We start from the raw sequence: 26,661 nt of genomic DNA on the forward strand, positions 1-26,661 counted from the left end.
GGAATGGATTGGGAATTTGGGATTAGCAGATGCAAACTATTATATATAGAATGGATAAGCTACAAGGTCCTACTGTATAGCGCAGGGAACTATATTCAATAGCCTGTGATAAACCACAATAGAAAGGAATATGGAAAATAATGTCTATATGTGTATAACTGAATCACTTCGCTGTAGAGCAGAAATTAACACAACATTGTATATCAACTATACATCAATAAAATAAATGTTAAAAAGTTTCATATGTGTTTTTCCTAGTTTACTTTTATTTCTGATCAACAGGCAATTCCTATAGTAGTTATTCCTTCATATGTGAGTTCAGAGGGCCATTTATTGAATATTTTGATTAGTGAATTCTAAATGATTAGAAAGATGTAATCAAATTTCAGAAAACTGACTTACAAAATAGTTCAGTATTATTGCAGAATAGTCATTTCAAACATTTCTAAAGTATGGTTGATAATGGGCAGCAAAGAGAGAAATTTTGTACTGCCATGCTGAACGTGTTTCTTTGTCATCAATATCATTTGTATTTTAAGAACTTTGTATTTCATTTAATTGTATTTTACCCTGTGTTTATAAAAAATTATTTAAAATTTTGAGAACAACACCATAAACTTTCATTGATTGAATATCAAGCTTATTGGGTTTTGTTTTTAGGGATTTAAAAATACATTTTTATTAAACTTATAATTATATTTTATTATTTATAAAAAGTTAAGGAATTTGGTACTATGTAATCAATGCCAAATGCATTTCTGTTCTTTAAGATTAAGCTATGCTCCAGCAAAATTTAAATTTTCATATTAATATGAAATCAAAAGATTATATTGTCAGTGTTAGATTTTCACTGTAATTTATAACAGCATTCATAGTAATGCCCTAAGTTTTTTTTTCCGCAAATTTATTTCCAAAAACTTTAATTCCATGAATTGAATGAAAAATATCAAACCATTATTTGAATTAACTGATTTTTCTGTTTGTAGCATCCTAAGGACACTGCATCTTTAACCAAGATATTCTTCTAGTGGAGTCAACAAATAACAACTATTACCTCACTTTGGAGCTGGGGAAAAAAAAAAAACGCTTGAAATTGAAAACTCATTAAAAAATTAAAATAAAAACTAAATGCATAGTCATTTTATCTAAATAAAAATCCACGCTTCATAAGTAATACCTAAATGCACCTTCTGCAACTGCACTTGTTAAATTGTCCCCTGTGGCCTTAGTTTTTATTTTTGTTTTGTTTTTAATAATGACTACATTTTAAAGTAGATACTACTACTGATTCAACATCATTGTGTCTTCAGTGTTCTTGTCACTCATCACTATATCCCCATGACGAAAGATCAATACTGATAAACATTTTGTGCAAAGTTACATGTTCATTACCAGCCTTCTTGGGAAACAACAATTGAGCACTAAACTCTGCTCCCTCTCTATTTCTTGAACACTTTTTATCTATTCCTAACTTCTGATTCCCCATGTTCCTCCCAACCGCACCTTCTGACAGCTTGGTGACTCCATGCATGTCACAAGCTGTGGCTACAGCACACCTGTTTGGTGCATCAGGTGGCAGAAATGTTGAATATTTCTCCCTCCATCTCCCGGGCCAGAAATTTAGGTGTCCTTTACAATTGGTGTTTTGGTTGATGTCTGGTATTTTAATATCATATCCAGATACCACTTGTTTCAGATTTTTCCTTTTTCAGAAACCAAATTGGTCCCACACCCTTTTTTTTAACATCTTTATTGGAGTATAATTGCTTTACAATGGTGCGTTAGTTTCTGCTTTATAACAAAGTGAATCTGTTATACATATATATATGTTCCCATATCTCTTCCCTCCTGTGTCTCCCTCCCTCCCACCCTCCCTATCCCACCCCTCTAGGTGGTCACAAAGCACCGAGCTGATCTCCCTGTGCTATGTGGCTGCTTCCCACTAGCTATCTATATTACGTTTGGTAGTATATATATGTCCATGCCACTCTCTCACTTTGTCACAGCTTACCCTTTCCCCTCCCCATATCCTCAAGTCCACATATATATGGAATCTAAGAAAAAACAAATAAAAAAAAGGTCATGAAGAACCTAGGGTTAAGACGGGAATAAAGACACAGACCCACACCCCTTTTTTGTAAATAAAGTTTCATTGAAAACAGCCATGTTCATTACACACTGGCTATGGCCACTTCCTTGCTACAATGGAAGAGTTAGGCAGTTGAAACACAAAGCCTCATATAATTACTGTCTAGTATTGTACAGAAAAAAATTTGCTGACCTCTGGTTCAAAGCAAGGAGGTAGGGAGACGAATATACCTTATTTTGTAAAAGATCACTCTGGCAGCACGTTAGAGAAACAAAAATGGAGAAACCAAAATTGGATGTTGGAGACCACTTTGTAGGATATAGAAATGGTACAGTAGAAAGATGATGGAAGCCTGATTTGGGACAGTGCCCATGGGAACAGAAATAATTGGTTGGATAAATGAAATGTTTAAGGAGTACAACAAACAGGATGGGGTAATGGATTGGATGTAGACAGAAATGGAAAGAACAACAAGAAGGATAACTCCTAGATTCCTCTCCAGCGAAACTGGAAGGATAGTGGTGCCATTTACTTGGACCAATAAACATGGAAGAGGTTGAGGTTTGGGGCAAAAATAATGACTGGCTTTGGGCATGTTGACTAGACGTGCCTTTGCAACATCTAGGGGAAGATGCTGAGCTAGAAGTTTAGGAAACATCTGGAACTCAGGTCTGCGGTCTGAGCTGACGATAGAAATTTTGGAGTTATTCACGTAGAGGTGACTATGAAGCTATGGTCTGGGACGAAAACAACGATAAGTAAAATGATAAGAAATATTTATTAATTGCCTATGAAAATGTGCTCTATATGTAATTTCATAAAAATTCAAAACCACCTTGTAAGATAATCTCATTTTCTTTATTTTATAGTTGAGAAAACTGAAGTAAAGAGGGTTGAAACAACTTATCCATATTATATACTTAAGAAAAGAATATGTAGGGTGAAAAGCATTTAGGTAGAGGATGATGGGCCCACTAAGCAGAGATGCTGCATTTAATGCTGCAGCTAGAAGAGTTAAGAAGGGTTCTAACTTCATTTGTTTGGTTGGCTAAAACATGGACCGAAAGGTGGCCCACAGGAAGTGATCTAGAAACATCAGACCTACCTTGGTTTAATGAAGAGGAAGGGATTCAAAGACTCTGGGAGATTGGATTGTTAGACTGTATTTGTCTGAAGCCAAGTCAAAAGGACATAGGAGCCATCCTGAAAGAGCTCTGAATAATCAGAGCTTGAACAATTTCAACAACAAAATAAATAATGATAGTATTGGATTATAACCTATAGAATAAATATACATGAGTCCATACTGATATAAATATTATAACGAATAAGTTAGTAAATGGAAGAGAAAGGACAGTTCCTCATGACAGATAACTTCCAAGTAAGAAATGTAGACAGAGTAAAGAAAATAGAAAGTCGGCATTGGAACACCAGAGTAATAATTTTTGCAGGCAAGATCTACTGATGGCTGCTAAAGTTAATGGGCAAAAATTTGAGGAGAAACAGTATATTTGCATAATCTCAAAGTATCTTCCCAACATGTTTATTAATTCCAAAGGGAAATATTCTAACTTTATACTGAAGATTGCCTTAATCAAGTGATCCAGGCTAGGGCTAACCTTACCAATAATAAAACATACTGACATTATGTGCTGCAGATCTGATGCACTAAGAACGATACTGAATCACTGCTGTGGTAATCCTGCCAATAATGCATATCCTCAATCTAATTATGAGGAAACATTAGAGAAACCCAAGCTGAGAGACATTTTTCAAAATAACTGACCAGTACTCTTCAAAAGTGTCAAGGTCATAAAAGGCACAGAAAGACTGAAGAACTGTTGTAGTTGAGAGGAGACTGAGACATGACAACTAAATGCAATGTGTTGATTATAGACTGAATTCTGGAACAGAATAAGGAAATTAGTGAAAAAACTGGTAGAATCCAATGAAAGTCTATAGTTAACAGTACTGTATGACTATTAATTTCTTAGTTCCTGTAATTGTGCTATGGTTTTGCAAGATGTCAACTTAAGGGAAGCCAGGGGAAGGTTATATGAGAATTCTATAGTGTATTATATTTGCAAGTTTTCTCTAAACTTAAAATTATTTCAAAATAAAGTTTAATAAAATCACTTTTTAAATCTGGCAGTAGAAATGCCACTGGTGACCACAGTGAGATTGAAACCAGAATAGAGTGGTTCCAATAGGGATTTCTAGCTGTGAAAATGAAGATAACTAGATAGAAACCTTTTTCAAGAATTTGTTCCTGGAGGGTTTGAGAGAAATAGGATGGTAAACTGGGGAAGGACTGAGGCTGTTGGAGTTTGTTTTTTAAGATGAGAGATTTTAGGCTGTTTAATTGTTGATAAGAATGAACAATTCAAAGAAAGTAGTTTGGTAGCTGCAATTTACTCTAAGAAAAGTTTATTGCCGAGATTGCCAGCAAAGGTGAAACAGATGGAGGTTTGAGGAGAGTGAAATTTGAAAAAGTAGTTTGAGAGAGGCAGTGAAAATTGACCTGAGAAACACAGCAGGATTATACTGGGCCCACTTGAGTTTGGTGTTCATAAACTTACAGGAAATCAAATTGCTATGATTCATGACAATCTCAAGCGGACCTGTTTATTTACATCCAGTGTTAGAGAAAGTTCCTTGTAGACTATATTCAGGGTTGAGATTTCACTAGATTGGTAAAGTAAAAGGGCAAGATTTTTAAGGCAGATTAAAGGTAGAAGGGCAAATGGATTTAAGAGTTAGTGTTTTTAAGCTGGACATAGAAGTGAAGAAAGGAAAGGGATAATGAATTAGGAAAAATGACAAATAAAATAAATGAAATAAAATACAAAGTCTTAGGTGTGTGGGTCAACAATTCTACATGCGTCTGATGTATCCTTCTCTGGCAGAGATATGCCTGCTAGTACTGGTTTAGAATTCATTTTTTTCAGGTCTGCTAAGACAGTAACAGATGGTCATCTGCTCTCCAGGTTCCTATTATTTCCTTTTGCATTCTTCATCCCTATGAGTGTATGTCTTGAAAACAAAACAAAGCAAAACAACAAAAAATGATCCTCTTAATTTTTAGTGGAGTTTTATGGAGGAGTGAAAGTAAATGAATATCTTAAATCTATTATCATTACTTGAAATTATGCCCCTCCACCATTTTAACCCCACAAATAAGGTTTATTATTCTCTGTTTCTCTTTTCTGCTGACTTTCCCTAGTGGCTTGTGTCCTCGTGCATTTTACTTTATTCATTTATTTAAATATGTATGTATTTATTTACTTGAGCTCGTATTTTGTTGAATTTGATCTCTGCATATACTGAGGGTCTAAATTAGGGATACTTCCTCCAGAAAGGAATTGTATTTGCCTCCTCCAGAATTAGGGAGGAAGACAAAACCTCTTTAGTGTCTATCAAATTCATATCCCTAACTTTGATGCAGACTTCAGGCTTTTTTGTGCAGTTATAGCACTGATGTCATCATTTGCCCCAGGGATACTCTCCCATTTTGTGTTACTTATTGATTACTGCTCGCTCCCTATTAAATTTCAGTTTATGTTTTCTTTTTCCCTCATATTCCCTTATGTTCTAGGAAGCCCACTAATGGATTAAAATAGTCTGTTTTCACGTATGCAGAAGCTATTTAGGAGAGGTCTATTCTAGTGTCTATCCTGGGGTACTTGGGAACAGGAAGTCTGGTGGAACTCTGTTCTTATCTGTGAAATGAAGTGGGAACAGGAAGGTCATATGCTTTAACAGAAGGAAAGTGGGCTTTGAAAGCATAGCCAGACCAGGGTTCAAATGTTGGTTTTAGTGCTATTAGTTGACAGACTTCCAATGAGTGATCTAAACTTGTTAAGCCTCAATTTATTCATGAACAAGATGAGGAAACTAATTATGCATTGCAGAATTGTGTGAGGACTAGAGATTATATATACATACTTTATTTATACATATGCATATATATAATCTATGTTTGTGCATGTGTGTGTATAATGTATACATAAATACCTAACAAATGATCTTCCCCAAACTTGACCTTCGAGCACACCATAATGGTATTGCATGTGTGAAGTGCATCTGGGTGCTAACAGCTGAGTATAATCAGAAAGCATTTCTGTCCTTAAAGAGTTTTCAGTCCTAGAAAGATGCATAGTTTTATTTAGACTCTTGGTGTGATTAGTTCTGCCTTAGTAGAAACATGAGTGAAAGAAAACTCATAATTACAGATGTAGTTGGAATTAAAAAAAAATTCCAGACAAGTTAAGTCTCTAAGCAGATGGCAGGTTTTCCTTTTAATTCTGGTATATTCTAGTATTAGTGCTCCACCAAACAATAATCAGAGTCTCAACATTTCAAGAGAATGGTTAATTAGAAGTTCAAAATCAACTTTCAAAAAGCCATGTGTACAAGGTTGACCTGGCTCTGATACAAGCAAGGGTTGGCGGGGTTAATAGTGGGAAAATGTCTAACGCTGCTTTTCTTCAATGAAGGTCGGCCTGGCCCAGGGCTGCAACGTCAAGGCCTCTGTCTAAAGCCAAAAAATCTATGACAAATAGCAGCTCACACCTGACAACAGTCAGGGTTTTAAACTCAGCAGGGCAGGGATTTGAAATTCTGCCAATCCTTGCATTTTTTTGTGATTAGATGTATTTTGAAAGTTTACAAGGGACTCCAGAGTGGATTCATAGCTCCATGGCTCCCTGCAACTTGGCACTGCCCTTCTAAAACTGACTGTGGCTAAACCTCAATTAACCAGAATGTCCAAAACTCCAAATCTTCAGTTTAACTGATTTCCCCCTTAAACCTGTCACTTTTGGATGAAATAGAAAAAAGTGCATACAAAAAATTGCAAAAGGAATTAATTTCTTTGTGAGCTAGAATAACATAATGGCAAACACCACAGACTCCGGAGCTAGAATGCCTGGTTTATGAGCTTGCTTTTGTCCATTTAGTAACTATGTGTCCTTGCAAAGTATTTAACCTAGATGTGCCTCAGTTTACTTGATTGTAAAAGGGGAATGAAAATAGTACCTACCTCATAGGGTTGTTAAGTAGATTAAATGATTTAACTTATATTAATAAGAGTGCTTAGAGCAGTGCCTGGCACACTGAAAACACTCAGTAATTGTTATTTTATTACTTGCTAACAGCTTACAGGGTTTGCATTGTGTAAATAATTTCATCCAATATGCCTCCATAACTTTACTGTGGAGAAAACTGATATTTAAGATGGGTTCCCCAAATTTTAAGCCTTTCAATCAGCAGTTTCTTTTTCTTAAGTCTAATATTCATCTTTCCTTGCAAACCTTTTCTTCCTCTACTGTTCCCCATCACAGGAGGTGACATCAGTACCTACTCTGTTGTCCAAGCCTGAAACTTAGAAACCATTAATCCTCTCCATGCCTATTAATTACATACCAAGCCAGCTCTACTTCTGAATTAAACGGTTCACATTTGACAGTAAGTTCTGCTAAATCTCCTGTCCTTACTGCAGGCATAGTGATCTTCTGAAATGCAGGTTTGATCATGTTCCTTCCCTGCTTGAAATAAATCATTAAATCCTTATGAGTTAAAAGCCCATTTTCAACATCGTGCATATCTCTTGTTCTTCTCCCCTGGGTCTGAAGAGGATGAAGGTGGAGGAGAGAGGGAAAGACAGAGAGATAAGGAAAAAAGGTAGAAAATCAAAACAAGAAGGGACAAAAAGAGAGAAGAAAAACTGAGTGTGGGTTAGCATTTGGGTGTGGAGTCAAGAAGCTAGAGAGTTAGTGAAATGATTTATGCAGTGCTTGTTGCCATCTGGGGAAACAACCCTTTAATCTATGCGCATAGCCCCATGAGATCAAAATCTTGGACAGTTTCCTCACAACAAGAGATGTACACAAATTCCTTTCAGATTAGAAACAATCTGATTTTCTCCTGGATCGTCTGATGTAAATGTCCTTTCTCCTTGGGAAGGGGGTATGTAGAGGGTATTAAAGTAATGGAAGGAGATGGCTGAGAATGATATTTCACATAAAAGAAGAAAATGACTGCCATCTTTACAGCGAGGTTTATCTTACTTTAATAGCTTTTTTTCATTAATTACTATCCAGATCTCTTAATTACCAAGAGAACTGGATAGCACCTTCTCTGATTATCCACTCTAATACAACATCAACAATGTCTGTATTTTATTTTTACCAGCAGTTATCTCCATTGGAAATAGAGTGGAAATGAAATCAACAAAATTAACATTCCTTTGTTTTCAACATCAGTTGTTACTTCTAAGGGTAGTTTCTGGAACAGAGGATATATAGTAATAATAAGAGAAGCAGATTAAGGAAGAGGGGGAGAAGGAAAAGAATAACAACAAAAAGAGGAAAAGGAAGTCATTCACTCAATAACACATATAAAAACGTAAGTTAAGCAGAATTCTGACAAGGAGTTGGTGTCAACTATACTTGCCTCGGATCGCCTAGAGAAAATTTGATTTCATTTTTTTTTTCCCTAGAATGGGTGAAAGGTGTGCTCTGCCCATTGTAGTTGCCTGAACCATGTGGATAACTGACTACCTCATAGTCAATTACATAGTTACATGGTGTATTCTCCTGCAATGAGATAATCATATCCCTTTTCATATCGGTCTCAAAAGTTGGATAAATTCAGGAGACCATAAATGCAATTCTCATTGCCCTAAATAATAATGTGTGTCCTGTGTGTGGGCGAGTTTTAAAAAATACAGATAAATTTAGCCATAGTGACAAATTTTATATGCAGGAGGCATGGATGTTGTTCCTCCACTGATATACAACAAGTTTGACAAAAACATATGGTGACATTGCAATTACTGTCTCTTCCTCATTCTGGCCTATGTCACCAGTTTTCTGTGGCTGGCATAATAAGGAATTCTAAGAAGACCTCAATCTACTAAACAAGGGAAGAATTCCTAGAGTGGGAAAAAGATGAAAGTGGGGGTAAAGGGAAAAACTGCCTACTGTTCTTTTATGACTCCGCTTCTGATCTGCCATCTTGCTGCCACCGTGGCACCACCTTAGAAAATCGGTGTGGTGATATGTCATGTCATTCCTCTGGAAATTCCCTAGGAAAGTTAAGTGGCTAGCTCATCGTCACATGGCTGGTGAGGATTATACTGAAATTCGTATCATTTTAAAACCCTCCACACTAGTGTTTTTCAACTTATCAGCTGCAAACCACTGGAGGGTTGCAGCAAAATTTTAAAAGAATCCTCAAATCCTTGTGTACACATATATTTTCTTGATCCACAATTCAAAAGATACTATGATTATCGTTATTATCATGCAGGAGGTCTACAAAATTGGTTGACACTTAAAAGGAGTACTCTTCTTACTAAAAAATTTAAATAAATAAAAGGAAACCATGACTATATACTTGTGGTTTTCACATTTTGAGGTTTCATAGATCAATATCAACATCATTCATTATATGTTTTTCAAACTTAAAATTATAGTCTTTCAAACTAAATAAATTTAGTTTTGTGGAAAACTCACTTCATGGTTCTTCCCTTCAAAATCAGTGAAAATGTTATCACGGGCCAGGACTAGTGTGAAACATGACATTTGGGAATCTTGCTTCTCACCGTACTATGCAGAAAAAGGTAAGAGTTCAACGGACTGTGAGTTGTTAGGATGGGTTTCGGGAAAGCCTATATACATATGAGGGTCCTTTATCCTACTCTGGGCTGACTTTTACCTGGCATTGCTTGCTGGTGATTACAGCTGGCCAGTCAACTCTTAGAACTGCCATCTCCAAACTTGGCGATGGAAATGGTAGCTCACAAGCAGTTCATGTTCTTTCTAACTTAGAAATGATTCATCATTGTGGGTTGTGAAAGAGAGTGAAGAAATGGGCTCTCATACAGATTTTTCCTGCACTTCTTAATCTCTTGTTCTGTATGACCTAACCAAGAAGTATAACCTTAGTTGAAAAGTCAATCTAGGCTAAGGAAAAAAGAGTGTGGCAAATACTGACATACTGGCTGATTCATTCATTCAACGAACATTTGCAGAGCACCTACAACATTCCAGAACTGTGCAGAGGACACAGCGATTAAAAGCAAAGAACATCAGCAAAAACAATCTCTGCCATGAAAGCACCCAGGAAATGCACCTAATCTAGAATAGGGATGAATGGGGATTCATAGATGGCTTCCCAAAAGAGAGAACATCTGAGCTAAGTCTTGAAAACTTAATAGGGATGAGGCAGAAGACTTTGTCAGCAGAGTGAACAGCATGTGCAAACATGAAGCTTCTTGTCCATACCTCCCTTTTGTTATTTCAGAGATGGTTGATCTTTGTATACACCCACCATCTGAAGATGAAACCAGCCCCTGACCTGTCAGGGGTGGGGGTCTTTACCTGTCAGGAGAAATAGGTGCCCTGCTGTTGCCTTGTAAGGCCTTTTCTTCTCAGCTAAATAAGTAATATAAACAAGAACAGGACAACAGGGATGATCCTGCTGCAAAATACTCACATACATGTGGCCAGGCAAAGGGCCAATGCTAATCACAGCCTCCAGCACCTGCATACCCTCAGCTGTGGGGCTCAGTTCTCAAAGAAATACACATAAGGCCTGTCAGCACCTTGCCGTCTGCCTTGGGACAAGGATATCTAGGAACCTGCCTGAATGTTTCCCACGTGCTACAAGGCCTGTTTTTCAACATTTACATACTTTTCTGGTACAGTAGTCCCACACCCTGGCACAAAAGAATCCTTCAGAACCTGGACTAGGGGGTGAGCTGAAATTCGAACACCTCCTTAAGTTGAAAGGAGGCACCTGGTTGACACTCAGAGACATGTGAAGAGAGGGTTCCTCTGTTAAACAAAGGCTACCTTCAAGGCAGGCTTCATAAACAGGCAACCTGTGCAGTTGCAAAGGACCCCATGTTCAGAAGGGCTCTCAGGCTTGGTTCTATGCTCGGCTGGCATCTTCTTGAAATTATTAATAATTTTTAACAGGGAAGCATTTACACATCTTCATTTTGCACTAGGATCCACAAAGTTTTAGTGAGTCCTGACTACCTTCCCTGCCAAAGGCAAAATGGGGAGCCTAATCAAGGGCCTGGAGTTCTACACGAGCATGTGAAATGGAAGTGTGTTATAAAACAGAGGAAAATAAAATTGAGAGTTCAATTTTATCGTTTTTAAGGAAATATAGCATTGTTTGTTAAGTCAGGTACCCACAATTTTGATTTTCCAAGCCATTATGAAGTTTGTTACTCTGAAATGCCACTTTCTTTTATTGCTTTGTAGACTTTATACAATCCCTTTCTGTTTCTTTAACCTGGATGAGTAGCCCCAAATAAAAAGAGAATCACCATATGACCCAGCAATCCCACTACTGGGCATATACCCTGAGAAAACCATAATTCAAAAACAGTCATGTACCACCATGTTCATTGCAGCTCTATTTACAATAGCCAGGACATGGAAGCAACCTAAATATCCACTGACAGATGCATGGGTAAAGAAGATGTGGCACATATATACAATGGAATATTACTCAGCCATAAAAAGAAATGAAATTGAGTTATTTGTAGTGAGGTGGATGGACCTAGAGTCTGTCATACAGCGTGAAGTAAGTCAGAAAGAGAAAAACAAATACCTTATGCTAACACATATATATGGAGTATATACAAAACAAAAAAAAATAGTTCCTAAGACGCTACGGGCAGGACAGGAATAAAGATGCAGACGTAGAGAATGGACTTGAGGACACAGGGATGGGGAAGGGTAAGCTGGGATGAAGTAAGAGAGTGGCACTGACATATATACACTACCAAATGTAAAATAGATAGCTAGTGGGAAGCAGCCACTTAGCAAACAGGGAGATCAGCTCCGTGTTTTGTGACCACCTAGAGGGGTGGGATAAGGAGGGTGGGAGGGAGGAGATATGGGGATATATGTATATGTATGGCTGATTCACTTTGTTATAAAGCAGAAACTAACATATCATTGTAGAGCAATTATACTCCAATAAAGATGTTTAAAAAAAAAAAAAAAGAGTAGCCCCAAAGACACACAATTCAGAGAAACACACAAAAATGTACCACACAGTGGTCAACGCCACAGTACTGAAGCACTTTCTCTGTACAGATTTTCACCCTATGTCCCAACTGGTGAGAGATCACTGTAATCTTGTGTTTATCTTCCCTTTTACAACCTCAACCCACCATTCAGTTCCTTCTCAACCACAACTTGAGTTCTCCTTGTGGTGATGCTACTCTCAGTCTTTTTTGGTAAATATTTTTTTGCATCACCAGCACCTTGATTTTCATCAGGACTGGCTACATAATTAGCAAGGCTCAGTGCAAAATGAAATGTGGGCTCCTGGTCACAAAATACAAATTAGTGAGAATTTTAAGGCAGCAAGAGTAACAGCATTAAACCATGTGTAGGGCCCTTCTAAGTGTGGGGCCTGTGTGACTACACTGGTTGAAAGCCCATGAAGCCAGCCCTGCTTCTCCCCGGCCAGAATTGGTCAAGTACCCACTCCTTAACTAATCACTGGTAAGAGGGTTGACAAGTTTAGCCTTGGACTAAGAACAGCTCCTTTGGAGCTGGGCATAAGTTCATCTTCCCCTGATCTGTACTGTATCTGGTGGCAAGGATTCATGTGTGAAACCAGGCTTCTTCTGAGTAGACATGAGGAACACATAGTTACTGAGTAGCCAACAACAGTACCCACTATACCATATACTGTATCCATGACTCAGAAGGAGGCATTCTTCTTCAGAAGCTCTCTTTGATGCAAGTTTTGGTTCCCTAGGGCCTTGAAGAGTTACTCGAATCAATCCTGCTCAAATCTTCCAACTCTCACTCAATTCCCAGGTTTCCATGCACTTCAAACCTCGTCTCTGGTACCAACCCTGCCTGCAGGTACAAGTGGGGGTGAGAAGACACAGTTCCATCCTCTTGATAATTATCATATAATTAAGGAACCATGATCGAAAGACCATAAAACATACAAAAACTCAAATAATAGAAAAATTTTAAATAAAAATACCACTTAAAATCTTCACGTTAGTGCGGAGACTTTACAGAAGTACTGGATTAACAAGCTCTGGGTGGAATCTTCAATATGAGTTTAGGAGGAAATAGATTTTTTAAAAAATTTATTTATTTTATCTTTGGCTGCACTGGGTCTTCGCTGCTGCACGCAGGCTTTCTTTAGTTGCGGCGAGTGGGGGCTACTCTTCGTTGTGGTGTGTGGGCTTCTCATTGCGGTGGCTTCTCTTGTTGCGAGCACGGGCTCTAGGTGCGAGGGCTTCAGTAGTTGTGGCACACAGGCTTCAATAGTTGTGGTGTGCAGGCTCTAGAGTGCAGGCTCAGTAGTTGTGGCACACGGGCTTAGTTGCTCCGTGGCATGTGGGATCTTCCCAGACCAGGGCTCAAACCCATGTCCCCTGACTTGGCAGGCAGATTCTTAACCAGTGCACCACAAGGGAAGCCCCAGAAATAGATTTTTAAATGGGGGAAATGGTCAGTGTTGGGTGTTTGAAATGCATTTTGGAGCAAAAGACAGAGATTCACAATCCACAGGGGCAGAATTCTTATCCAGCCAATTTTGATAGTTCAGTGAATCCTTTTCAAGAGTCAAACAGGTTTGTTTGGCTAAAGTAGACTGTACAAGTCACTCTAAAATGTCAGTGGTGAAAGGAAAACCATCATGCAGTGGAAAGTCATTACTGGCAAGTTAGATCCAATGCAACAGACAACAGCATGGTTTCTAAAGACATATATAAACCATGAATTTTTACACCTATGTGAAAATTGAGTCTTTTGCTTCCGTTATTTCCTTCAGAACATTCACTCTTTCTTCATCTGGCCAAAATCCTGTTCAGACTGAGACAAACTGGGACCTGGGACCCTTTGCTGCACTGCTGTAACGCTTGCACCTGGACACACCTCTCTTCAAGCAACAAAATACAAAGAAACTATATGGGACTAAAAATAACTGCCTGCATGCCCAGTTGGGGCAATTCTGGACAAAAGATACAAAGGGACCAAAAAACCCAAGAGCCACTTTTGAAGAGCCTGGAGCAAAAGCAGGGGGTCAGCAGCAAAAGCAGCGTACTGCGCACGCTCCCTGCACACAACACCACGTAAGGGGCGGGCAAAACACCTAAGCCACCCCTCTGGCCCGACCCCTGGACACAACCTTAACCTCAACCTCATATAAAGAGGAAGCTTACGCCCCCTCCTCAGCCAGCTAGCAAACAAAGGAATCTGTTGTTTGTTTTTGCTCCGGGCTGCTGCAGCAGGGGCCCCAATAAAGCCTAGCCTGAATTTCTTGTCTGGTCCCTGATCAATTTCTATTGATTAAGGAGGCCAAGAACCCTGGTCAGTAATAAGACCTTAAGACCAAGGTCAGGCCCTATCACTGCCAAGGAGCCTTCCTCAAACCTTCCGTGAACCCTCCTCACTTTGCAGTACTTCTCCTTCTGGCTGCAAAGGACTTAAGAAAATGACTGTTTCTTGTCCATGATCTCAGTGCGTGTTGTGACTTCTATTGAAATGATCTATTTTAGTGCCTCTCACTCACTGGAGTGTAAACTCCCTAGTGCTAGAAACTGCCTTATTCCTCTTCTGTGCCTTGCCTTGATAAGTGCTCAAGTTATCATGTATCAACATGTAATAAGTATTTTAAGAATGCTTATTGAAAGTGATGTGATCATAATATACATAGGGACAATAATTTTTAATAGTCTGTGTATATAATGGGAAAACAATACTCAGGAAAAAAAAGAATCGTATGTGTAAAAAGTAGATATTTTTTATGCTGCTGGTCACCTTAATGAAGTATTAGATTAGATTGCATAAGCACCAGATGAATGGATAACAGAACCCCAGTCACAACCATATCTCCAAATTACTACTGAGCAAGCAAAGACAAGGACTCAGAGATAGATGGAAGGTGGCTTCTCCAGCGGTGTTAAAAAATGCTTCTACAAAAGAGTAGCAAAGCTAAGGGTTTTCTGATCCTCCTTCACACTTAATTTTGCCATTTGGTTTTCCCATTCATGCTGACTTTCATGTCAATTTGTGCTTGCTTTCAGTGTGTGTGTGTGTGTGTGTGTGTGTGTGTGTGTGTGTGTGTGTGTGTGTGTGTGTGTGTGTGTGTGTGTGTGTGTGTGTGTGTGTATGCGCGTGCGTGCGTGAACACTCATGCATGTTATCATCTAAAAAAGAGTAATTCCTGAGAAAGTAACAGTGATGTGAAAGGAACTGGGATAGTAAAAAGGTCTCTGACTTTTCCTTTTCGTTCAGTTGGATTTTCTAGTAGGCTTTCTCGTGAACTTTTTCCTCTATTGACAAACTTAAAACCAGTAAATAACTGGTGAATTCCAACATCACTAGGAGATAACTTACCTCAGTTAAGACTGGACAATATAATCACAATTTCTATGTTAATTTCATAGCTCTGAGTAGATACTTAGTGGCAGTAATGGAAAAAAATCCAAACACTTTTGGAAAATATGAGAAAAACAAGGTTCTAAATCTAGAGTCTCTGAATTTCGTTACCAGTGTGAGATAAGATTGCCACATTAACAGCAAGGCAACAAAACACATTTAGGTATGGATACGTAATATGTGGAAATTATAATTACTTTAAATATATTCCTTGTATTTGAGAAGCTCAAATATATTTTTCATGTGCTCTAATTCTCAATATAAGCTTAATTAGTACCTTATTAGAAATATTAAAAAAAATTTAAAGACATACTTTGAATTTCAATGATCTTCTGTAAAGAAATAACAGCATTCATATTCGGAGTTTGTTGGAGAATATCTTCTGCAAGTGGCTCCAGCTGCAAGAATGGTAAATAATGATATGAGCAGAACATTATGACTTTATAATAAGTTTCACAGAAGCACACCAAATTGAAACAACCTAAAAAAAAGCCTGCTCCAAGAACTACTTAACATTTTGCTGATACCAGTTCCAAAAGTGTAGCCAGTTTTATTTTCTGTTTTGCAGCAATGTAATTGAATTCCAAGGGGATTTTCTACTGGTCACAAAACTAATCTATGAAGTCCCTGAAGCAGGTGCATGTCTGTGTATTATTCATTAAAAATCCGAGTTATTTGTGTAATTTTTGTAGGTTCCTGACAAACCAAATTCCATCATGTCTGTATATGCAGCTGGGCCCTGCAAACGAAACCTCAGGGAAGTTGAAGTAGACAGAAGGTGGGCAGTCTATTATCCATACTTTTGTGGTGTTTTTACACCTAACTACCTTACACTTTTGGACACTTCACAGCAGAACGCCACGAGACATAGCTGCTCTTATTCAACTGCTATTGAATAAGTAGTAGAGAAAATGCTCAAATAAAACCAGAAGTAAAATAACTGTACATTTTCATTTAACTTCCACTGTATTCACATCTATGCAGATAGCCATGTGGAAGCACAGGACAAATTCCTGTCTTGCAAATCTATCCTGATCTTCTGGAATTACACTGATTTTTCATGGGGAAGCTCAGCAAACATTGTTTTGCAAGAAATGAAGAAGAGCTTTAAATAATTTATGGAGTGTTCTGGCAGAACTAAATCTGATGATGCATCCCTGGGAATACGTTGGTGATGTGGCTTCGTGTGGAGCAGGACAAACTGCATAGCAGAGCACTTGCAAACAAAATAGCTGTCCAGCTATTGTGACCCAGAAAGCGAGGAAAGTAATAGTAAAAAGGGATTAACAACAACAAAAAAGTTTTCTTATAAAATTTAAAGTTAGTAGTCTCAAATAGGCCAAACTATTATATGGCAAGAACGGGAAACAATGTCACTAGACACTGTGCTAAAACATGAACCCATCTATGTCTCTTCATCTGCAGAAAAAAACTAAAAAACTCAGGGATTCCAAGTTTCCACAGCATGTGTGAGTGAATCTTCCCCCCAGGGTCTCTCTGAATTGATTATTCTATACTTTAATCATGAAATCTAAAACAATAGCACCTTTCTTCCAGATGCCATAGGATAACAGACTAGCTCAGGGATATTTATACATGGGTAAATTCACTAAATATAACTTTCCAGAGTGTTTTTCTTAGCTGCCAAAGAAAAACATTTAAAACATCAAAAGGTTTACTTGCAGTACAGTTTGGCAAGAGGAAAAAAAAAAAACCCACAGTGTCAGTGAAAGGTTCTGCAATCTTAAACTCTTAAAATTTGTTAAAAATCATTTTTTTAAAATCTGGTATTTCAGATAGTATCTTCAAAAATATGTTATCCTAGTAACACCCTCTTAACTCAGAGGAATTGCTGAATCATAAACGGAAGGTTACTTGGAAAACTCTTACTCAAGAATTAGGACTGAGCTACCTTGCTCATAAATAATCTTTCCTTTCACTTCTCTCTCAGGGCTTAGAGAAAAAATTTAATAGAAATTAGGTAGACTTTATTAACAAAATGTTCTGAAATATCACTCTATGTTCGAATACTTAAGAATAAAAGCACAACGTAGTATGAGCATATTTAGTTCTTAAACAAGCTTTCCTGAGACTTCAGGGTAAAATGCTGACAAATGGAAAGGTGCTAGCTACTGGAAAGAAAGCTACAGGCACATCATTAATGTAAAAACCTCACTTCTGGAACACTCTCACATTAGGTCCATGGGCTATTTTTAGGACCTGGGTTATGTAGAAAGTAAACTTGATGCAGAGTGTTGAGAGTAAAAATACAAACAACCCTAAACCTCCAATTTGGAATTGTCAGTTAGATACGATAAAGTTGTGTCTACTTGTGAAAGCAACCTAGAGAATTAAGGCAATTACATTGATAATTTAAGCCTCCCAAACCATTTCCCTGCATATTTTAGGTGAATGTCATTTAGAGGATTTAACCTTCAGTAAATTGCCCCAATTTGTTTCATTTTGAGTGTATACACACAGACAGAGCTGAATTCAGAAAGTTCTCAATGTAGGTTCTTTATTTTTTCTCTAGTAGCTCTGCTGAGAAGGTAATGGGTAATACTCTCAGTTGGCAAGAAGGCAAGCAGCATTTAGTCTGTTTTCATAATATTAAAACCTTGTATAGAGGGACCACAGAATTGAGTTGTCTTTTCTAAACGAGTTTGTTGATTTAATAATTCACAGTTATAAGCACTAAAAACATCTGACTGAAGCATCTGTTTAATAAATATTTATGAGTATTGGTCATTATTAATAAAATCTAGTAACTAACTGTAATAAAGTAATATTAAACATAGTCAAATTTTATAACTTTGGAGCAAAAAATAAGAATATACAGTAAAGCTGTGTTATATATCTAGTTTGGCCGATAAGATGTAGCAAAAACACTGGCAATAAGGCTAATCAACGTTAGTAAGAGTTATTAAAAGATAAATAAGGAAATAATTTATGCAAACCAGAGAACTTCTGCATGCAAAAGTTATACTAAGATCAAACAGATGCAGATGTAGGAAATATCACACACCCATCACACCGTCTTTTTGCACAATTCCATCAAGTAATAACAGAGTTATAAGATACACTAGATGATTTTAACACAACTTCTTGACATTTGAAGCTCTCATCTAGGTTTCCTATATCTAAAGCTTAAATGCAATCATTACTTACTGCAATTCTTTATATAAATTTTCAGACTCAGTATAGGGATATTTACTTTTCTACATCTTTTACAGAAAGTTGCAATACCCTATTGATACAATTCAGATGTTTGTTAAATTGCATATACCATGTAATTTCTAAGTACTATAGCTATTTTAAAACACCATAAAAGTTGGGGCCATTATCATGTTGTGAATAAATAATTTTCAGATTCTTTAGAATCAGATCATTTAAATCATCAAAAATCACTTTAGTTGGCTAAGATGCACTTATGGAAAAAGGCAAGGGTATCCTTGGAGAAGCTTGAGAAGAAGTTTTAAAACTCACTTTGTACTTATGAGACATGAAAATCATCTCTATTATTTTCATGATTGAGAAAAGAACAGAAAAAAAAAGCTAAACATATTTTGCAAAATATAACAGATACAAGAGGACAGATGCACACATCAACCAAGCAAAGGATCTACTAAGTACTCTTAGCTTTTATATTATGTTTCCCAAATATGCCAAGTATACTTGGCATACTCTTATACCTTTATTTATTCTGTTCTCTCTGAATTGTATTTTCCCTATCCTTCTTTGAATTGGTGAAACCTTACTAAATCATTCAAGGACTAACACAAACACTGCCTGCTCTGAAATCTTTTCTAAAATCCTCTGATAGAGCAAACTGCTTCCACTCTTTGTCTCCTTTCCACACAAATTCTCTTGTTTATTACTCTACACATTATATTGTAGTCAGCCATGTGTGTCATTCTCTATTTTGTTGTGAGCAATTTAAAGGCAAAGATAGAGCCTGGTATATAATAGGCATTTAAAAAAAATGTTGAATGAATGGAGGAATGATTAATTGAAAGAAAACATGGGGAGATAGGCTTTATTTGGCTCGCCATAGCTAACAGACCTACATGGAATATGTTCTTCCACTTGGCTGTCTGCCATAATCAGGGCATGTTTTTAGACTAAAAGAATCAGGAAAACAACAGAGATAATTCATTTTTAAATCAAAATAATAGATTTTTAATTGATTTTAAAATTAACCATCCATTTTGTTAAACTAATTTATTAATTCCAATGATGTATAAACAAATAATTTTGTATAGACTTTATATAATCATATCTTCTGTGAATAATGAGAGATTTATTTATTCCACTCCAATCTTTATATTTTAAAATTTCTTTTTCTTACCCTATTGCACTGTCTAGGACCACCAGTGTAATGTTAAAATGAAGCACTAAGAGTGAATATCTTTGTCATGTTTTTTATTTCAAAGAAAAATTCTCATGTTTCACTTTTAAATCTGATGCATACTATAGGATGTTTGTAGATATCCTTTATCAAGCTAATAAGTTATTCCCAGTTTATCAAAAGTAGTTCATAATTGAGTGTCTAATTTATCAACAAATTTTTAAACATCTATTGAAATGGTTATATTTCTTCTTCATTCTCTTAATGTGGTGAATTATAACAACTTATTTTGGAAAGTTAATATCCTACATTCTTGGCCTAAACACAATTATATTATGGGTTTTTAAGATAATGATGAACTGCTAATATTTTGTTTAGGGTTTTAACTGCTATGCTTATGAGCAGTATTTTCCTGTAATATTCTTTTCTTATAATGTTCTTTTGAGCTTGGGTGTCAATAGTATACTAGCCTCAAAAATCATTTATGAAGTGTTCTCTTCCCATCTTCCCCTTTACTCTAAAACAGTATAAATTATTAGCAGAATTCACTGCTGAAGCTATATGGGCCTGGTGTTTTCTGTTGGTATATCTGGTATTGAAGATTCAATTTTGTTAATTATGGTAGCATTCAAATTTTCTGTCTTTTTGATTCAGTTTATTTTTACAAGAATTTTTCCATTTCAAATAAAATTTCAATTTTCTTTTACATGAAGTTTTTTTTTTTAATATTCTCTTGTAATCATTTTAATACACTAAAATCTGTGGTAAAGTCTTTTTTTCATTCAGAGTGCTGGTAATGTAGGACTTTTCTTTCAATCAGTCTTTCTAGAGTGCTATCAATTTTGTTAATTATTTCAAAGAACTAAAATTTGATTTTTTAATTCTTATATATTATATACTTATTTTTATTTCATTGTTTCTTTATATTTAAGTCACTCACTTCATGTTTAATTTGTAGCTTTGATTTCCTAATTTCTTAAGTTGTGTGTTTCTATCTGTAATTTTAAACTTTCTTCTATTCTAGTATATACATTTAAAGCTTTACATGTGTTTCCAAATTCAGCTTATACATATTACACTTTTTTTGATATTTCATATTTTCATAATTATTCAGCTCAAAATACTAAATTTACTGTGATTTCTTTGACACATAAGAGATTGTATTTTGAAATCTCCAAATATATGAGATTTTCCAATTATCTTTTTATTTCAAATTATACAACCACTTTTTAAAGTTTTGTTTTATACTTCAATCTTTTTATTTTACATCACTGGTATTTTGTTTTATTTTTTAATTTAATTTTATTGTAGTAAGAACACTGAACATGAGATCTAACTACTTAAACAGATTTTTTAAGTGTACAGTACACTATTAATGACTATAGGTACAATGTTATAGAGCAGTTCTCTAGAGCTTATTCATCTTGCTTGACTGAAACACTATGTCCATTGATTAGTAACTCCCCAATTCTCCCTCTCCTCATCTGCTGACAACCACCATTCCACTCTTTGATTCTATGAATTTGATTATTTTATATACCTTATATAAGTGGAATCATACAGTATTTGTCTTTCTGCAACTGGATTATTTCACTTAGCATAATGTCTTCAAGGTTTATCCAAGTTGTTGCATATTGCAGAATTTCCTTCCTTTTAAAGACTGAATACTATTCCATTGTATGTATATACCATTTTCTTATCCATTCATCTGTCAGTGAACATTTAGCTGGTGTGCACATCTTGGCTATGGTGAATAGGGCTTCAGTATTCATAGTGCTAATATCTCTTTGAGATCCTGATTTTGATTCTTTTGGATAAATACCCAAAAGTGGGACTGCTGGATCACATGGTAGTTCTATATTTAATTTTTTGAGAGCCCTCTATACTGTTTTACATAGCAGTCGCACCATTTTGTATCCCCACCAACAGAATGCAAGCATTCTAATTTCTACACGTCCTTGCCAACACTTCTTGTCTTTGGGGTTTTTTTTTGTTTGTTTTTTAAATAATCGTCATCCTGACATTCTGACAGATGTGAAGTGATATCTCATTGTGGTTTTGATTTACATTTCCCTGATGATTAGTGATGCTAAGCATTTCTCATATACCTGTTGGCCATTTGTATGTCTTCTTTGGAGAAATGTCTATTTAAGTCCTTAGCCCATTTTAAAATCAGGTTTACTATATTTTACTACTGAGCTGTTAAGAGTTCCTTATATATTTTGGAGATGAACACCTTATCAGATATATGGTTTGGACATATTATCTCCCATTCCATAGATTGCCTTTTTACTCTGTTGAATGTCTTCTTTGTTGTTCAGAAGCTTTTCAGTTTGATGTCGTCCCACTAGTTTATTCTGTTTTGTTGCCAATGCTTTTGGTGTCATATCCATGAAATTAATGCTGAGACCAAAGTCATAAAAGTTTACCCTTATTTTTTTTTTAAGGATTTTTATAGTTTGAGGTCTTATGTTAAAGTATTTAACTACTTACTCATTTATTTTTGTGCATGGTATAAGATAAGGGTACAGCTTCATTCTTTTACAAGTGGATATCTAGTTTTCCCGATACTATTTGTTCAAGAGATTATCCCTTCTCTATTTTGTATTCTTAGCACTCTTTTGAAGATCAGTTGACCATATATGTGTAGATTTATTTCTGTACTTTCTATTCTGTTCCCTTGGTCTGTATGTCTGTTTTTATGGCAGTACCCTACTGTTTTGATTACTGTAGCTTTGTAATATATTTTGAAATCAGGACATATGATGCTTCCAACTTCATTCTTCTTTCTCAATATTGCTTTTTTATTTGTGGTCCTTTGTGATTCCATATGAATTTTAGAATTTTTTTTCTATTTCTGTAAAAAATGCTAAAGTATTGGGATTTTGATAGGAATTGTAATTGAATCTCTTGATTACTTTGGGTAGTAAGGGCATTTTTACAATATTAAGTCTTCCAATCCATGAACATGGGATATCTTTCCATTTGTTATATAATATAGATTCTAGTTTAGTTTCACTATGAGAGATTATACTCTGTTTGAAATCCATTAGCTGAAACTTACTGAAACTTGCTTTATACCCCCAAATATGGTCTATTTTTGAAAACTTTACATGTGTCCTTGAAAAGAATGATATTCTGCAGTTACTGGGTAAAGCCTATTATTTATTTCAATTAGAGCAGGTTTATTAAGGTGTTTAAGTCTTATACATACCCCCCTTTTTTACTGTCTTCTTTCTCTATCAGCTGCTGAAAGAGGTGTCTTAAAGTCTGTCACTATGATTGTGGTGTTAACTATTTTTTCCATTTGTTTCATTCAACTTTTTCTTGTTATGTTTTGAAGCTGTGTTATTAAAACACAATTTTAAGTTGTTTTATCCTACCAGTTAATAGAATATTTTACCACTATGAAGCATCTCTAACTCTAGTTCTTTTTTTGTCTTAACATCCACTAAAGTGATACTGATGGAGCCATGTAAGCTTTCATTCAGTAAGTTAATGTAGTTTAATTTTTTATTCATTAATTTTTTTAAAATTAATTAATTAATTATTTTATCTTTGGCTGCATTGGGTCGTCATTGCTGTGCATGGGCTTTCTCTAGTTGCGGCAAGCAGGGGCTACTCTTCATTGTGGTGTGCGGACTTCTCACTGCAGGGGCTTCTCTTGTTGTGGAGCATCGGCTCTAGGCACGTGGGCTTCAGCAGTTGTGGCACACGGGCTTCAGTAGTTGTGGCGCACGGGCTTAGCTGCTCCGTGGCATGTGGTATCCTCCCAGGGCATGTGGGATCCTCCCGGACCAGAGATCGAACTTGTGTCCCCTGCATTGGCAGGCGGATTCTTAAGCACTGTGCCACCAGGGAAGTCCCTTTTCTTCATTTTTTATATTCAAACTTTATCACTATATCACAGAAAGTGTCCCTTTAAACAGTACTTTTTATTACTATGTGATAATCTTTGCTTTTATTGGTGAACTAAATCCATTTATATGTGTCTTGTGAAATTGCACAAGGTGATTCTAAAATTGTATATGAAAACACAAAGGGGACAAATGTAACCAAGACTGTCTTGAAGAAAAACAAACTGGGAGATTTGTTTTACTAGATATCAAGATTGCTTATAACACTATGTAAGTGAAGACAGTCTGATAATGTCTCAAGGATAATGAGACCTGCAGAAAAGACTAGAGTCTCCATGTATATATGGATAAAGATACCACTGCTGAGCCATAAGGAATGAATGGCCTTTTCAATAAATGGTACTTGATCAACTATATATCCACATTAAAAAAAACTTGACTTCTAAATTATGCCATATACATATGCAATTCCTGAAGAACTGCACATCTGAATGTTCAAGTCAAAAATCTTTAAGAAGAGAATAGAGAGAATATTTTCATGATTTTGGGTATACAGAAAGAATATTTAAACAGAATACAAAAAGAACTAATCCCAAAGGAAATGATTGATAAATTACTACATTGAAAATTATTTTTTATTTATCAAAGGACATGATTAAGAGGGTAAAAAGACAGACAAGGTATTTCAACATATGAAACCAACAACAGAATCTATAAAGAACTGCTCAGGGCTTCCCTGGTGGCACAGTGGTTAAGAATCCGTTTGCCAATGCAGGGGACAAGGGTTCAAGCCCTGGTCCGGGAAGATCCCACATGCTGCGGAGCAACTAAGCCCGTGCACCACAACTACTGAGCCTGCACTCTGGAGCCTGTGAGCCACAACTACTGAGCCCATGTGCCACAACTACTGAAGCTCGTGTGCTTAGAGCACATGCTCTGCAACAAGAGAAGCCACTGCAATAAGAAGACCGTGCACCACAACGAAGAGTAGCCCCCGCACTCTGCAACTAAAGAAAGACCGCACAGCTACGAAGACCCAGCACAGCCAAAAATAAATAAATATAATAAATTTATTTAAAAAAAAAGAACTGCTCAAATAAGTAAGAAAATGTCCATCTGAAAGTAAACAAAAACTTGAATAGGTGCTTCAAAAATGGTATGTACAAATAATAAATAGATGAAGAGCTGTTTTAGTTAATTAGTATTCTGGAAGAGCAAAGCCATGATGATATTCTACTACACACATAACAAAAATGTCCAAAATTTTAAAAGACTGCTAATACCAAGTTTTGGAAGGACACAGAACAATGGAAATAGTCATATGCTGCTGATAGAGTATGAATTGTGACAACCCCTATGGAAAGCAGTTTGGTATTATCTACAAAGATTAAATGCATGCATACCCCATGACTCAGCAATACTACTTTTAGATATATACTCAACAGAAATGTGTGTACAAATGTACCAAAAAACATTTATAAAATGTCTATCACAGTACTGTTTACAACAGCCCCCAAACTAGAAAAATTCCCTCTACTCATTAAAAGTAGGATAGATAAATAAACCATGACATTGTCCTGGAAAGTCTTTTTATGGAATCTAATACTATATAATGATGAAAATGAATAAACTATAGCTTATTGCACAAGTATGGATGAATCTCACAATGTTGAGCAAAAGAAGTTATATATGTATATAATCATATATATATGTATATATATATATGTGATTTCATGTATACAAAGCTCAAAAACAGATAAATTAAAATCTTATGTTAGAAACCAGAAAATTGGTTACTTTCAGAAAAGAGAAAGGAAGTACTGATTGGGGAAGTGTGTATGTGATCTACTGAGGTGCTGACATTATTCTGTTTATTGACTTGGTTGATAGTTATATATGTGTTCTATTTGTGATATTTCATTGCATTGTACATTCACGTCTAATGCAGTTTTCTATATGAATATTGTATCTTATCATTAAAAGCAGTTTAAAAAGAGAATATGTTTTATGACATAAGGGAATAGGGAAACTAAGTCTGGTTCTTGAGTCCATGCTTATTCTACTATATTATGGTACATCTAAGAAAAAAAGTGAGATTATAGGTTTTGCAGCAAGAACAAGTTACATTCTTAGATACAGGCCACAAATTCACCTATAAAGGGAACTGAAAGTCCCCTATGACATGCAAAGCAACTCAGAAAAAAAATGCAGAAAAGGTTCAGTTGTCAGAGTCAAAGATCTTGTGGAACCTTGGAAGAATATGATGATCAAGACCAAGAGGATAAGGGAAGCAGAGTGCCATGAAGACCTGACTCTCCATGCTGAGGAACTATTCTGGATTCCCTAGTGAGGAGGGATTGGTGGTTAAAACTCAGCTCTCATTGAAATAATTATCTTAGAGATGCCTGCAATTAGCTGTATATGTTTAATTTGATTGCTTAAGTAAACCTGGATATAATTTTATCCATATTGTGATTCATGAGTCATTCTCAAAATAACCCCTTTTACTCATTTGGAGTCATTAAAATTCTTGACCAAATAGATGGGAAACAAAAGTAAATCAGAATAGATTCTACTGATAATCAAGTTACTACACTGACACACTATTGCGATTGTTCAGACTGAGTCTGCCTGCAACCTACCTTCATATAGACAATGGTGATATCTCACAGCAATAAAGATACATCTCTGGCCAAGAGAAGTGATATAAACCTAACAAGTCTTATGAGACTATCAGGAGGACCAAGAGGCAAAGGGTACAGTCATGGCCATTCAGCTCACAGGAAATACTGAAGGAATTCCCTTAATAAAATATGAGGGACAGCGGGGCTAGACTCTGAGATTATTACATGGCTATTATTCTATTAGTTGAGTTTTATCCAAAACTACCCCAGCTTAGATAAATGTAGGTTATACAATATATTGGCC

At 36.1% G+C, this 26,661-nt stretch overlaps 1 protein-coding gene across 1 annotated transcript in view; it reads right to left on the reverse strand.

Annotated features, from left to right (window-relative positions):
• HDAC9 (histone deacetylase 9) overlaps positions 1–26,661 on the reverse strand; it is a 581,469-nt gene that overhangs the window by 40,394 nt on the left and 514,414 nt on the right. The window contains exon 23 of the mRNA XM_067746216.1: positions 15,842–15,926. Coding sequence (XP_067602317.1) covers positions 15,842–15,926 — 85 coding nt within the window. The remainder of the gene's footprint in view (positions 1–15,841; positions 15,927–26,661) is intronic.

Source organism: Pseudorca crassidens, chromosome 8, assembly GCF_039906515.1.
Source record: "Pseudorca crassidens isolate mPseCra1 chromosome 8, mPseCra1.hap1, whole genome shotgun sequence".
NCBI classification, from domain to species: Eukaryota; Metazoa; Chordata; class Mammalia; order Artiodactyla; family Delphinidae; genus Pseudorca; species Pseudorca crassidens.